The sequence below is a fragment of the Wolffia australiana genome, chromosome 9 (genome assembly GCF_029677425.1).
Source record: "Wolffia australiana isolate 7733 chromosome 9, ASM2967742v1".
Classification (NCBI taxonomy): Eukaryota; Viridiplantae; Streptophyta; class Magnoliopsida; order Alismatales; family Araceae; genus Wolffia; species Wolffia australiana.
Window position 1 is genome coordinate 15153586 of NC_135843.1, and position 15771 is coordinate 15169356.

At 45.7% G+C, this 15771-nt stretch overlaps 1 protein-coding gene across 2 annotated transcripts in view; it reads right to left on the reverse strand.

Moving 5' to 3' along the window:
* The window catches only part of LOC144708055 (pentatricopeptide repeat-containing protein At4g04790, mitochondrial-like), a 52396-nt gene that overhangs the window by 19028 nt on the left and 17597 nt on the right, over positions 1-15771 (reverse strand). For both annotated transcript variants that reach the window (XR_013582628.1, XM_078581347.1), the window contains exons 7-9: positions 15054-15113; positions 11279-11374; positions 4202-4300 (exon numbers count right to left, since the gene is read on the reverse strand). Coding sequence is in view for 1 of the 2 variants with exons in the window: in XM_078581347.1 (XP_078437473.1) it covers positions 4202-4300; positions 11279-11374; positions 15054-15113 (255 nt within the window). In the remaining variant the exon portion in view is untranslated. The remainder of the gene's footprint in view (positions 1-4201; positions 4301-11278; positions 11375-15053; positions 15114-15771) is intronic.

Consider the following 15771-nt stretch of genomic DNA (forward strand, 5'->3'; position numbering starts at 1 on the left):
GGTCCTCCTGCCCTCGAGGAGTTGGTGAAGGAGCTTCAAGAAGAGGAAAGCCACTTCCTCCTCCATGGGACTCCCTCCTCCGGCCCCCTGGGTGAGTCGACCGCACTACTTTCTGCCCTCCCTTCAGGAGGCAAGGCACAGTCGATCCTCCCTACGCCCACCTCCGCCGCTCCTCCAGCTGGGACGACGATTTGCTCGTATTGCAGCAAACTGGGCCACGGGAAGAACAAGTGCAAGAAGCGCCTGAATGACTGGCGAAAGAAGAAAGAGGCCGCTTCAGGCAAGGCCATGGTGGCCCATTCTGATTCCTCCTCCGCCAACCCCTCCCCAGTGACCATGGACCCGCTACAGGCAGATTTGGCCCGCCTCCGTGACCAGATGGCTGCCCTGCAGAATCCGTCCACGGCCTACTTCGGTGGCTTCGGTGCGTCTTCCACTCCTTCATCTTCAGATGCGTGGTACTGTGGTCATACGGCCTTCCACTCACCTGTCGTCTCCGATACGACTTGGGTCCTTGACTCGGGGGCTACCGAACACATGACCCCTAGCAATGCCCGGTTTGTATCATATGAGCGGCATCGTGGTGGCCGCACTGTCCTCACGGCCGGGGGTGGACGTCTCCGTGTGGCCGGAATCGGGGCAGTCTATGTGGACGGCCTTGGTGTGGTCCACAACGTTCTCCATGTCCCTGACCTGCGGGCCGTGCTTATGTCTCTGCAGCGCTTAGTTGATGCTATCTCCTGCTCCTTCCACCTACAACCTGACGGCATATTTCTGTCTGACAAGGTGGGCCGGACTACACCGATTAGGCGGGAGAACGGACTGCTGATGCTGGACGATGGAGGCCGCTCCCAGTGCTTCATGGTGCACCGGACTCTTCTCTCGGTGGCTGAGCAGCGTCGGGGACGCCTTCTGATGGAGCATCAGCGACTTGGACACCCACCTTTCTCCACTTTACAGCGTCTTTTTCCCTCGTTGTGTTCGGGCGTGCACCTTAAGACTATGTTTAGTGAACCTTGTCAGTTAGCCAAGCATCGCAGATCCTCCTTTGCTTCATCCTCGTCTCACACATCGACCCCGCTGTTCCGAGTCCACAGTGATGTTTGGGGGCCGGCCCCGCAGATCAGTCTGAAAGGGCGCCGCTACTTTCTACTCTTTGTGGACGAAGCTACCCGCTATACGTGGGTCTACCTCCTGACTGCGAAGTCGGAGGTTGCGCAGAATGTTCGACACTTTTGCGCCATGGTACAGACACAGTTTGGTCGAGGCATCCAGCGTTTTCGTTCCGACAATGCCCGGGACTTCTTCAACGCCGACCTCGCCTCCTTCTTTGCCGACCGGGGCATCCTCCACGAGTCCTCTTGTGTGGCCACGCCCGAGCTGAATGGCATGGCTGAACGTCGCATCGCCTATGTTACCTCGACGGCGCAGACATTGCTGTTGGACTCCAAGGCGCTGGGGCGTTATTGGGGAGAGGCGGTTTTGACGAGTACTCACCTCGTTAACCGTATCCCCACCCCACTCCTGGAGTTCTCCAGCCCCTTGGACCGGATGACTGTGGCATTCCCGAATGCTTATTTGCGGACGGGACTCTTGCCTCGCATCTTCGGCTGCACCACCTACGTCCATGATACTTCTCCCACACGCACGAAGTTTGATGCACGCGCACTCCGGTGTGTGTTTGTGGGTTACTCTTCCCTCCAAAAAGGGTACCGGTGCTATCATCCGCCTTCTCGGCGGTTCTTCATCTCGGCAAACGTCACCTTTGCCGAGCATGAACCCTATTTTGGGGACTACTCTACCTCATCAAGCCTTCCGCTGGATGAGGCTCCCTCGGCCCCCCCCTTGGGGCCAAGTCTGATCGTGGAGTCCACCACTCCCACTCCACCCTCTTCACTTCCGGATCTTTCTCCCCTTGATTCCTCTTCCTCACTTCCTCACTTCCGGGTCCTTGGACGTGTCCTCTACCTCTTCTTCGTTACCTGCCCTTCCCCCTTCGGCAGCTCTCCCTCTCCCATTGGTCTCCGTTCCTCCTTCCGGCCCCCCATCCTTGTCAACCCCCGGTGCGTCACCCTCCTCCTCTCTCGGTGACCAACCCTCGTCACCCCCCTCTCCCGGTCTACCCTCGCCCTCCGGTGAGTCTCCTCCGACTCCCGGTGTGTCGTCCACTGCTCCTCCCGGGGAGTCCCCCATTGCTTCCGCTCCTCCTGTCGATGGTGACGATCAGTTGGGGTGGCCTATTGCTCTACGGAAAGGGGTCCATCAGTGCACTAAGGCCCCCCTCTACCCTCTCTCTCATTACCTCTCCTTTGACTGGCTGAGTCCTCCCTACCGGTTGTTCCTCACCCGCATCGAGTCGGATCTCGTTCCTCGACGCTTAGCCGATGCTATCGCTTCTCCCCATTGGAAAGCGGCGATGGACGAGGAGATGCAGTCTCTCCTCAAGAACCACACGTGGGACGTCGTTCCACTACCTCCGGGCAAGAGGGTAGTGGACTGCAAGTGGATTCATGCCAAGAAGCATCATGCGGACGGTACTCTCGAACGCCTCAAGTCTCGGCTTGTGGCTCGGGGGTTCACTCAGTCCTATGGCGTGGACTACTTCGAGACGTTCTCTCCCGTGGCGAAGATGGAGACTGTCCGGCTTCTTCTGGCCCTTGCAGCGCACTTCCACTGGGCCATTCGCCAGTTCGACGTCAAGAACGCCTTCTTGCACGGCGACTTGACGGAGGAGGTGTACATGCAGCAACCCCCGGGCTACTCACTCGGCCCCCTCGGTCACGTGTGCCGACTGCGGAAGTCCCTCTATGGACTCAAGCAGTCCCCGCGCATGTGGTTTGGGAGGTTCTCCTCTGTTCTGAAGACTGAAGGGTACACTCAGAGCAATGGAGATGCCTCTCTCTTCTTCCGTCACCGCCCGACCGGTGTCTCCATCCTTGTCGTGTACGTCGACGACATCCTTATCACGGGATCTGATGCTGCTGAAGCTGTCCGCCTCAGCATTGCCTTGGCTAAGGAGTTTGAGAGCAAGGCCCTCGGCCTTCTTCGCTACTTCCTTGGCCTTGAGGTAGCCTACTCCCCCCGTGGGATCTTCGTCTCGCAGTAGAAATACGCCGTCGACTTACTGGCACTGACAGGGATGACCGATTGTGCGCCGGTGAGCACTCCCATTGATCCCAACGTGAAGTTGGGCAAAGGGGAGGATTCGCCGCTGACGAATTCCCACCGGTATCAGCAGCTGGTGGGGAAGCTCCTCTACTTGACGCACACTCGGCCCGACATCGCCTTCGCCGTCAACCTGCTCAGTCAGTTTATGCACTCCCCACGGGAGATTCACCATCAGGCCGCCCACCGGGTCCTTGCGTACCTGAAGGGCTGCCCCGGAAAGGGCCTGCTCTTCCCTCGCAGCACTGACCGGACAGTGAAAGTCTACACTGATGCTGACTTTGCCGGCTCCGTTGTGGATCATCGGTCTACCACGGGCTACTGCACGTTTGTTTTTGACAGTCTCGTCAGCTGGAAAAGTAGCAAGCAGGACAAAATCTCCCGCTCTAGCGCCGAAGCCGAGTACCGCGCACTCGCCGATGGGGCCTCTGAGGGCCAGTGGATCTACGGCATCCTTCACGATCTTCGCGTGGAGTATGCTGGCCCGATTCACTTCTTCTGCGACAACAAGTCGACGATCGCGTTGGCCAAGAACCCTGGACAACAGGGCCGCATCAAGCACATGGAGCGCAACCGCTACTTCTTCAAGGAGCGAGTTGACGAAGGGATCTTTGACCTGGACTTTGTTGCATCCGCCGACCAGGCAGCGGACGTCCTTACCAAGGGACTCTCCCGTCCTCTTCTTCAACGTGCCGTCTCCAAGCTCGGTATGGAAGATATCCATACTTCGCTTGCGGGGGGGTATTAGTGATAGACTATCCCTCATGGGCTAATGGGCCCTATTCTATAAGCCCATTAGCCCTATTATCCTCTCTCCCTCTTAGGGTACATATACCCTTACATGTACTCTGTTCATGTTATGTCATTACCTTCTTCTTCTCTTCCCAACAATATGAAAAGGAACACTCCAGCTATACTGACAACATATCTTTTCCTAGGAAAAGCTGAATAGGAAACAGGCCTGAGAGAAAAAAGAAAACCAAAAAGCAATTAAGGGTAAAACTAAAATAAGCAGATACCTGACAAAGATTATTACCTCTTTAAAGCATCCAATCATGACAGCATTGTAGAGGCTAGTATCTATTTCCATACCAGTTCCTTTCAACTCTGCAAGCAGATTGTAGGCACCTTCAAACTGACATTGAAAGGAACACAATCAAACGCCTTCATCACCAAGCAAGACCAGCTTCGAATTTATTATAATCAGAAACGAAATTAAAACAATTAATTTTGAAATTTAGTACAGTCACTAGAACAAAAAATAGCTCCTGATTGTGGAAATTGGGGAAATTGGGTTTTGAGATCCATAAGCGATTTGAGGAAACTGGGTTGTGCAAAAAAGAATCTCGACCTCAACACCACCCATTAATTCTAATAAATTTAATTTCCGTCAGGAGAAGGTGATGTATTGAAATCTACTTGAAGGGACAAAGGTTTTACTGTAGAGTGATTTAACAGTATTCACATTTGCATCAAAACATAGGGACCACTGGCTATTAGTTCACAGCAAATGAAATAAAATGAAGCCATAACAAAATATAAGAAAATACATCTTTGTCCTTTTATGTTGTATCCCGCAGATGGTGAGGTTTGATATGTCAACTTCTGATAAGCGTCTACTGAAGACTTACCAATCTAAGAAAAGTAAAGCCCAAGACGCGACACGTGCGGACTAAACCACACGTGCGAGGGTTTGAAATAAGGCGGGAAGACACAAATTGACGAATGAAGCTTCGAGAATATAAATAAGGAGGAAGGGGAAGAAGTTGGGGATGTGAGATCAGAATACAAGAAACTGCTGCCAGGAGATCCTCCAGGAGGGTGGTCGTCGTCTGATCCGGTCGGCGAATCTTCTACAGTTCGTTATCAAGGCCTCTTCCAGATCAGGCCAAATCACTCTCTCTTCTACTGTTCTTCTCGAGCTCGTCATACCTCCCAAGTTCTCTTGTGTATTGTTCCCACGGAACTCAAGAATATTTTGATAATCTTGTTGGTTATTGGAAATTCAACGTTATCTGCGCTACCTCTTGAGAAATTGCTGCGCTATACTTGTTAGATCTACAGTGTTTTAACAACTTCACTGACTGAAAAAGTTCTAGTAAATAAAAAAACAGTTTTGGTGAGAGTGGTGATTTGAAAATACGATTACTCAAATTGGTATGTGAATTTCCTTAGACATTTCGGTTGAGTACTTGTGATCCACTTTTCGCTTGGATCATGTACCTATTTCTGTTAGCTACACAAAAAATAATGTGTATTTTACGGCATCCAAAAATTGAGCCCTTTCAACTGATCCATCAAATTTGGATACTCGAGCTAGGAATATGACTAAGGTAAACATTATCATTGTTGCATAGAAATATTTAATGTGCTATGTAATACTCTCTCTAGTTTACACAAGACTTGAATATCATTACTGTGTTATGAGCCTGACCTTCACTGGTAAGGACTGCTAGGGGGTTTCCAAATATTCTATTCTGGGAAATCTGTGAGCAGTTTCCAAGAATAGAAGTCCTCTCAAGAAGGACGCCAAAACGAAGATGCCTCAGAGATTGGGATCTCCATGAGAGTGAAAGGGGAGAGCCAGATCGGCCTCTTCCCGACGTAGTTGAAGGCAAACTAAATTGGAGCTCCCTCCTGACGATGGTGGATAATCTCCAACTTCTGCCAACTATAATTATTGTGGAAAATTAATTCCCCTCACAGCTCCTCTGTCTTTATTTACAGCAAGATTCTTCCCCCAGCCTTATTGGAAGACAACATATGGCTTCAGGTCACTTCTTTTTATTCTCATGATAATTCCTTTCTGGGACCTTATAATTACTTCCTAGTCCAAAGACCAGTTGGTCCCCAATTTTTCTCCAATTGGAAAGATTGGGAATTGCTTCTAAATTACATCATGATCTTCCCAAGTTGCTTCACAGTTGGGCAAAATCTTCCACTTAACTAGTAGTTGGAGGCAGTCACCATTGTAGCTTTATGATGATACACATTAAGGATATACCTGCCATTCAAAATCATCAGATAGGTTGGAATATTTGGAGCTGCTTGATTGTTGCCCAAAGCATTCCTGAGCTTGGATATCTGAACCACAGGATGGATTTTTGTGCATGACCGTAAATCAAGTTTATAATTAGCAGGACCAATTTTTTGGAGAATAACGTAGGGCCAGATAACATTGCTGAGTTTTTTCTGAGGGTCTTTTTGCCAAGGACTTCATGTTATAAGGCCTGATCTTCAAAAATACAGAATTCCCTACTGAAAAGTGAACGTCTCTCTGATACGATACCTAATCCAATCACTCTCCTGTGTTTATCAGCTTGATCTTTCATACACACTTGGACAAATGGGTCTATTGGATGCGCTTCTCCCAATCTGCCTCGGAGTCTTGGACAGGTATGGCTCCGAGACAGTCAGGGGGGAGTTCCCCCTTCTGGAGCGGTCTGCGCCAAGCCATACCCCGCATCCACGAGTTCTTTGATCCCATTTGATATGGAGAGGATGAGCGCATGGGGTTGCTTCTAGTAGCGTGGGACGTAATATACATACCTGTGAAGCAAAGAGGGCTGGGGATCCTTCAACTGGAATCCATGAATTTGACACTGTCGACAAAATGGATAGAAAGGATTGACCAAATGGATAGAAAGGATTACGACTGCAGCGGAGGGTCTGGTCCGCAATGTCCTGAGAGACAGGTATGGCTACGAGACAGATTGGGAGAGGCGTTGGGTGTCTCAGTCACTTTGGATGCGCTTCTTCCACTCCATCTCCACTGGTTCAGAGCCCCTCGTTATTTACCGCTCTGAAGTGATTTGCCAGTGCTCGTCCAACAACTTGTATCCCGACATTTTCTCGATCCCTTACTTGCAAACGAAGTATTTGGATTGAGCGCCGTCTTCTGTTTCCTACCAAATGAAACAACCGAGTATTGGCATCCCCTTCATTCAGCCAAAGTTGTCGAGAGCGCTGCCTCAAATCAAGCGCTAGCTTTGAGTATTGACATCCCTTCCAAGAAACAATTACAAAAACACTACCCCTGTTTGATTTGATACACCTGGGAATGTCAAGTAGTCTCCCAATTTCCTTTAGGAATACTTCAGCAATATCTTGCAGTGAACAAAAGTGTTTGTTTTCCATGAAATTGGCAAACTTGCGTAGTTAATCTATCAACACTAGAATGGGCATGAATCCATTGGAGAGAGATAACCCTTCCGCAAAATCCATGGGCATGTCCTCTCATACCTTGTATGGAAAAGGTTATCGAGTCCAGCCAGATTTAACAGAGATGACTTGAAGGTTTGGCAGATATGACATTCAGATAAGTAAGAGTTTATTTTCTTCTTCATACCATGCCAATAGAACTTTGTGCAATTATTTTGTATGTCTTGAGGAGCCATCCATTCCCACCTCATCTTTTTTCTTGATTATTGCTTGACTGGAGAAAAGAACTGTTGGATAGGCATAACAGCAGATCTTGCGCAATGGCTTCTATTTCATTTTTATGCAAATAAGGGTAGCAGTAGGGTCTCGTAATGGTGGGTTTAGATCTGGGTACTAATTGAATTATATTGTCGACTTCTGTTTTAGGCAGCAACATCTTACTGGGATCGATTTTTTTTAAAAAAAACTCTTTCTGGGATTGAAAACCAAGGGATACTTGTCTTGAAATCTGTCTAAAATTGAAGATAGTTTCAGGGTATATACTGTCGATTTTGAAGTATTGCCTACCACATGTAGCTCCCAGAATTGTCACTACCTCAATATTTATTGGGCTTATTGTGTAGATGCAACTTGGGGTTTAAATTTCACATCAGTCTGTAAGATGTAGAGGGGGTCTGGCAAAAGAATTTTGAAAGTCTGTAAGTCACAGTTGGAGTAGAACCAGTCTAATATTTTTAGCCATTGTACTCCCAGACTACATCAAATTGACCCAGTGCCAACAGTAGAAAATCGTGCATAAGTTCCAAGTTCTGTATATGCAATGGTACTTTGAACAGATACCATGTGAGGATTTAAAGAAGCTACCTCCCAGCATGTAGAATGGGAATTGATAACAAAGGCAGGATCACTGAATTTATGAAGTTATATGAAGCTCCTCCATTAATAATTAGTATAACCTATATACCATTGTGAGGCTTCAAAGTAGGCAGCATTCATGCGCAGAGGCCTGTGTGCTTATTGTGAGGACATGTCTGTGTACTTGGACTCAACATAGGGAATCGAGTCCTTGAGCATGAACACCGCATGCATTATGAGTGGTAACACCCGTCCCTCATCTTTAAGCCAATGCCTGTTAGGTACTTGTGCTCGTTGGTGTGCAAGCACGGCAGATCAGGGCAGGCCGCGTGCTTGCTGTGCGTGCAAGCTGCCGAGTGTGCATGCACGCGGGTGCCAAGCACCACGTGCGGGACCCACGTGCTGGGTGGCAGCGACGCGGGTGCTGCGCATGCTCACCGCGTGCACTGTGTGTGCAGGCCGTGGAGCGGGAGACATCGCGCCCAAGACGATTTCGGGCGCGTGGCGCTTGGCGGGTAGTACTGCGGCGCCAAGGCTTGGGGCCCCGAGCATGGCAGTGCCAATGTGGACTGCGCGCAATAGTGTCAGCGTAGGTGCTGGTGGCGCGTGGAGCATTAAGGCTGGGACGGACTGGCGGGTGCGCCGAGGACCATGACTTGGCTGAAGACATCCCGCCATGCCCCGCGCGCCTCAAGGTGCATGAGCGCAATTACTCGTGCACATGGGCCTTGTCTCATTACCCCAGTATCACCTCATGTCTTCCTAATGTAATGGCTACGACTACAATGTAAACCATTCCGATATAATGCAATGACCCAATTCATGCATGGGGCTAAGTACCTACCTTCTCTCCTTAAACTCCAAGCAATCTAAAGCAGCTGCAAGAGACTTCCACAGCACAAGCAAAGGCTGCTCAATGTTCCTGCCCAACCTTTGAGGCCAGGACGTATTCTATTCGAGTGTTGTTTCTAGCTCTTGATTTGACCGTGTGACAACCATTGATACAACCCCAGAATTTTGGAGATGTTGAAAATGTAGTTCTCTGACCTAAACTGAGGTTTACTCTAGACAGAAACAAAGACCCTTCTGCAAAGGGACCATCATCAGTCTGCATCAGATCCTTGTCATCATTCTCTACTGGCACTGGTGTCCCATTTCCTTCTCTAATCAGAATGAGATTTAAATTCTTCTTGTATCTGTCTCCCATTACAGAAAAAACATAACCCTTTGTCCTGTTATTGGTCCTCCAAATCAGTGACTCTCAAATTTATTTGCATGTTGATTCTCACATAGGGATGACAAAGATGCATTTGTTGAATGGTTAACGCCCTAGTATTGAATTTGGCCTGAATTGGTAGTAGACATTCAGAGTTGGACTGGACACTATAGATGAAGAAACATTTTGTTAAGCTGCCATATTGGGGGCAGTTCAGTGTAAGGCGACAAGGACCTCCAGGCTCTGTACAGAATGCTAAATCAGACTCTGCTAGGAGCGAATTGACCATAGTTTCCCAAATCGGTTCTGATTTCGGGACGAAGGCCCCTGAAGTAAGCACTTTCTTCATTTTCAGGTTCTACTAGTGGCAGTTGAGTGACGATGGCCTCAAATTCAGTACGAATCATGTACTGAAGTATTTTGTTGAATCTCAAAGAGCTGCTGGAGTAAAACCTGAACAGGCAAACCTTACCTTCCTATAAAGTGTGCCTTGAAGTCCATCCAAGTAACCATAAAAAAATTTTCCTTAGTATGCAACTAACTGCAGCTTATCATGATCAACCATGGGATGAACACGGAAGAACTTCTCCACGCATTTCAGCCAAGCTTCTGGTTGATAACAATTAAAGGCAGGTAGATCTCCCCGCTGAATGCAATATCAAACTTTACTCCTCTTTTAGGTAAATGTTGGCATTGAGATTTGCCATTTCCTTCATCAGGTGCTCCAATACATTAATAACTTGGTTTTGAATTGCATCAACCTTGTTCACCAATACTTCAATTTATTCTTCCACTGGATTTGCCATATTCCAAGCATTGATTGGCTCTGACGCCATATTCCCTGACCTACAACGTCTTTTCAAGCCTGACCCGGGGAACATACTTGCCCACCATTTCAAGGCCTCTCGTCTCTCCTCTTCTGCTCTAGATCTTTCATTCATGCCTCTATTCAATGTTTTTATCCCATACAGTTACAACTACCTTTTTTTTAATGAAAGTTACAACTACTATTTGCTCCTCTGATTCCTTGTGAAATAAAAAAACACGTCTATATCCATCAAGGGACTATCATTGACCCTAATTACGGACATTTCAACAAGAAAACATATTCATACAGATCAACACCTATTCAACCCAAGTGACCCTAACTTAAGAAGTTTCTATCCAAATTAGTTCAAAAATCAAAACCACAAACTACGGTATTACTAAATATTTAACATAGAATACATAACTAAGACAATCTGTATACATGACTGGACATGAGACGTTTTCTCTAATACTTATGTCAAAAGTGGAAAAGCCAAGAACAACCATAACACAAAATGTTCATTCTCATGGCACATGAAGATGATGAAACTAACTTTATAATTATCAACAGTGAAGTTAAGAATTAGAATTTATGAAACGACCAAGAAACAAGTGGCCTCTTGGCGTTCATGAACTGCACAGAGAAGCCATCCTAGTGACCCTAACTTAAGAAGTTGCTATCCAAATTAGTTCAAAAATCAAAATCACAAAACTACGGTATTATTAAATATTTAACATAAAATACATAACTAAGACAATCTGTATACATGACTGGACATGAGATGTTTTCTCTAATACTAATGTCAAAAGTGGAAAAGCCAGGAACAACCATAACACAAAATGTTCATTCTCCTGGCACATGAAGATGATGAAACTAACTTTATAATTATCAACAGTGAAGTTAAGAATTAGAATTTATGAAACGACCAAGAAACAAGCGGCCTTTTGGCGTTCATGAACTGCACAGAGAGGCCATCCATCAGACAATTAATGTGCTCATTACTCTGAATATTTGGCTGTGAAATATGATTAGCTTTAAAGGATTGTCTCATTTGTAAAAAAGGGTTGCCTTACATCTTTAATCATTATATACAAGTTCATCATACTTCGAAAAGACTCCTTCTCAAGTTGTACGCCATGCCTCCGTGCCTCCGAACATACTTCACGAACCTTAAATTCAAATGCATAAAAAGATGGATCAGAAAAAAAGCCAGAAGAATCATAAGACCAGGAGAGGCTGCATAGTAGCAATAAAAAGGAAATAGGAACCATGGAGTTCGTACAGGGAACAGGGATAGAGAGAAACAGAGAGAGAAAGAGAGGTAGCCGTCATCAGCCAGGGTACGCTGTCACGAGGACCAAATCAGGAGGCAGCGCCATGGTAGTGACCACTGCCACATCAGCAGGTGCGGCCATGCCATCAGAGGTGCAGCGTCCTTAATACATTTTTTTCTACTCTGCACTCAACCTCCAAGCAGACAATGAAGCAAATCACTAACAGCTTAAGAGGGAGTGTTAGAATGCAGGGCTAAATGTCTCTCCGTAATTTATCTGGGGGTTTCTATGTAAAATTGTTTCTATAGAAGCTCAGGGTTTTATTCCCTTACACCCAGGACAGTGAGCTCCTTGTGTTTCCCTGCCTCCACTCTTTCTCTCTCTTTTCCAATCAGCCAAGAGCTGTCAGCCATCCCAGCAACCCCGTGTCACCTCCAGGGCCCTTCGCACCATTCCCAGCATCATCCTTGTCATCTCTCTGAACCCATCATTGCCATCAACCATCTTCTGGGATTATGCAACTTGATACTTGTACAATACGAGCATTCGAACGATGCGTTGTAAATTCGAGACACTACCACCACTGGCAGTTGGTCCTCAGGAATCACCATGATAAGGAAAAGGAGGAAGCATCACTCAACAAGTGTGATCATTCACACACGTGCAAGTTCAGAATCGTGAAAAGGTGAAAGAGAGTAACCCAAAAGAAAGGTGGTCAGGGCTTGACATCTGAATCAAAGCTTACTTTCTTGATTTCCAAGAAATCAGATTACTAGCAAATATATATACCAACTTCAGTTTTCAAAGAGAAGTGGGAATCAGGGGGAGAGAAAAGAGAATGGGGAGGACAGTGGATTGGTGGAGTGGACAATGCCAAAATTTCGAGTATTGGACATGGAAGCTGATCTAGTATGCCTTGTGTTCAGTCATTGTGCTCGTCCGTCCTGCTCTACTTCGTCTAGATTGGACCTGAAGTTCTGTAAACATTCCAGCACATCTTCCCATATGCATTCTTGAATTTACTGCAAGATTCCCTGTTAAGATACCTTTTTAAGTCCGGATCTACTAAAGTTGATCTTATTTGGAAGGGGATCTTAACATTTTGGTATCAGAGCCATTTCTATTCCTCGGATTAAATGACAGATCTAGAAGAAAGGTTGGAAGCATTAGCTAACAAAGTGGATGAGAATCAAAGCAGAGTTACTACTGTGTTGGACCCTATTATGCAAGAAATGGCAAACATGAACGCCCATTTAAAGAACATGGCACCACTGGTGGGGCAGTCCAGCTCAGTCTCAGAAATTCCAGTCAATTACCGGAGAGGGGGATAGAGTTTGATTGGATTCAGCAGAAAACTACTGTTAGCGAGTATCGGACAGAATTTGAAGCCAAATCTGATCTTGGAATACTTTACAGGGCATTCCAAACTGCGCCTCCATATGCTGTGAATACCACCTCAACTCACAAGCACATGTCAGTTCCTATGTCTTAAGCCAACATTACTAATGTAAGTCATTACAAGCCTTCAACCAACAATCAGATAAATTCAACTATGGGCACTCAATCCAACTCCAAAAATCTGCACTATGAGAAACCAGGTAGGAGGAGGAACCTGAGAATCACGGACTCTGAGTATCAGCAAAGAAATGATAAAGGTCTTTGCTATTATTGCAATGACAAATTTACTCCTGGACATCGCTGCAGGAAGAATCTAAATCTCATTCTGATCAGAGAACGTGACAAGACCCCTTTGCACTCAAATCCTATTCAGGAGGAAGATCTAATGCAGACAGATGATAAGCACATAACAGAAGAAGCTTTATTCTTGGTCCGGGTAAATTTGAGGCAGCTGCAAAGACAAACTTTAGCAGGGTGACTAAAATTGGGAATAAATAATGGATCCACTGTGGCAATACTAATCGATGGAGGAGCAACTCACAATTTTATTAACCCAAGTTTATTAGCAGCTTTGAAATCCCTATTTTAGCAGGTCCTTGTTTTGAGGTAATGCCGGGTGATAGTTACCGAATGTCATCTCAAGGAATTTGTCTTAACGTGCCTCTATATATGCAAAGTAAGGACATAGTGCAAGACTTCTTTCCCCTCTCATTGGGTGGATTTGATGTGGTATTGGGGATCCAATGGCTCAAAACCTTAGACTTGTTTTACTCGAACTAAAATTTGCTCACTCTGAAGGTGCTATGGCGAGACCACATATGTGCAACAATCAGATCCTGAATTTTGTCCGTATGGAGACACATCAAATCTTCAACCACAAGACACTGTTAGGAGCAAAAAAACAATTCAAAAGACTGCATGATATATGCAATCCAAATCAAGTACTGGTACTTACTCTTCAACTCGCATTAATTATTCCAAGTACAATTGTCTATATCCTTTGGTGTCAGAGTGGGGCAAGGTTTTACAACCCAAAAGGGACATAGATCATCGAACGCATTTAATCCCTGTTCATCATTGTATTCATCCGTCCTTCTCTACTTCGTCTAGATTGGATCTTAAGTTCTGTAAACATTCCAGTACGTTTTATGTTACACATGCGTTTATAAGTCCGGATCCACTGTTAAGATACCTTTATAAGTCCGGATCTACGACAGTTGATCTTATTCAGAATGGTATCTTAACATAGTATTCCTCTGTGGTTCTTGTTTGTACTGCTTTCTAGGACAAAAATTATGTGATCAATATATTCTAGAAGTTTTTTCACGATTTTATTGTTTGATCTGCCAATCTACGCCAGACTGCAACATTCGGCTCTGACACCAAATTGTTGATATCAGACATTTTCGGCCAAGGAAATTCTGACTCTAATACCAAAATGGTGTGATCCCGGGCACAAGGGAATAAAAACATAAAAAATCAGTAGAAAGGCATATAGACTATGAACACTTTTATATTAAAACCCTCAATAAATTAGGGAGTGACATTTCATCCTGCATTCTAACAGACGCAAAAGATAGTAAAGGGATGGATGGAGGGAGAGGACTAGGACACAGAGAAGGCAAGGAGGATGGCTAACTCACATGGGCCCTCAACTCCAATTCATTCTTCTTGGCTGCCCTCCTAAAGAGAGGGTTACAGATATTTAAAGGGGGAACTAAAGTAATGATAAAAGAACAAAATGCACCATAATGGGCTGAAATGATAGAAATAAGTCCTTATGGAGATAGGGGATTGTATTGAAAACCAAAATGCAATGTTACTCCAAGAATTTTTTTTTTGGAAGATTCTAGAAAATAGAAACTGTCAGGATCCACGTTGAATCATGCAGTCTCTCCTTCTCACTTTCTATTAGCACTTGACGGCTAGGGTTTGTGAGAAAACAGAAACGAAAAAGACATTCTTTACTAACTCATCGTAGCCTGTATAAATACAGGTTACATTGTTAATGGGCCGGGCCCAGTGACGACCCTTAGGTATCCTCATGGATAGTGGGTTTACCAAACGATGCTTTACAAATACATGACAGAAAAAGAGAGTTAGAGACATAAATAAAAGACTTTGGCGAACAGAAACAGTTAGGGAATGAAAAAAGTGGCCTAGATGAAGCACTAACCCAATCGAGTCGGCAAATCTGGCCCCGTCCCTGGACAAGGGGATCTAGAGTTGTACAAATCTGCGACAGTTTTGGAAACAATTCATGAGCCCACATAATAGCATTTCATTGAGAAATAATCATCCATGAATCACGAGCATAAACAATTATTTGGCATTCATATTATACAAAATGATCCTAAAGAAAGAATCCACAGATAACTCACATAATGAGAAAAGAATTTATGACAAATATGATTTCAACCTTGATATTAGGTTGTGTCAATGAAAGGGGAGGGGGAGAGGGTAGATGTACCCATAATCGGAGTGTAAAATAGGAATGATTGATGGAGAGGTCGAAGAGAGGAGGGAGGGATCAACCAGAGACACAGCGCCTGGTGATGCAGTGAAGTATACAGGATCGCAAGGGACTGGGATCACAGAGGGAGAGACATGACTTAGACATCAAGTGGGGGAGGGTACTTCAACTGCACTGGTACTTCTCGGCTACTCCTCTGGGGGGGGGGGGTTGTATTATTTAAAGGTGTCGAGATTACTGATGATCGAATGAGAGAAGATGGCAGAAGTAGAAGAGACAGAGAAGTTCAAATTTTATTCAAAAGGATAAAACATTACAGTAATACATCTATCGGTTTTATAGTAGCCGTCTAAAGGCTAATCTGCCATTGGCTAGCTAACGGCTAGTTTGACAAGCCGTTAGCGTAGTTAGTGGGCCCGAC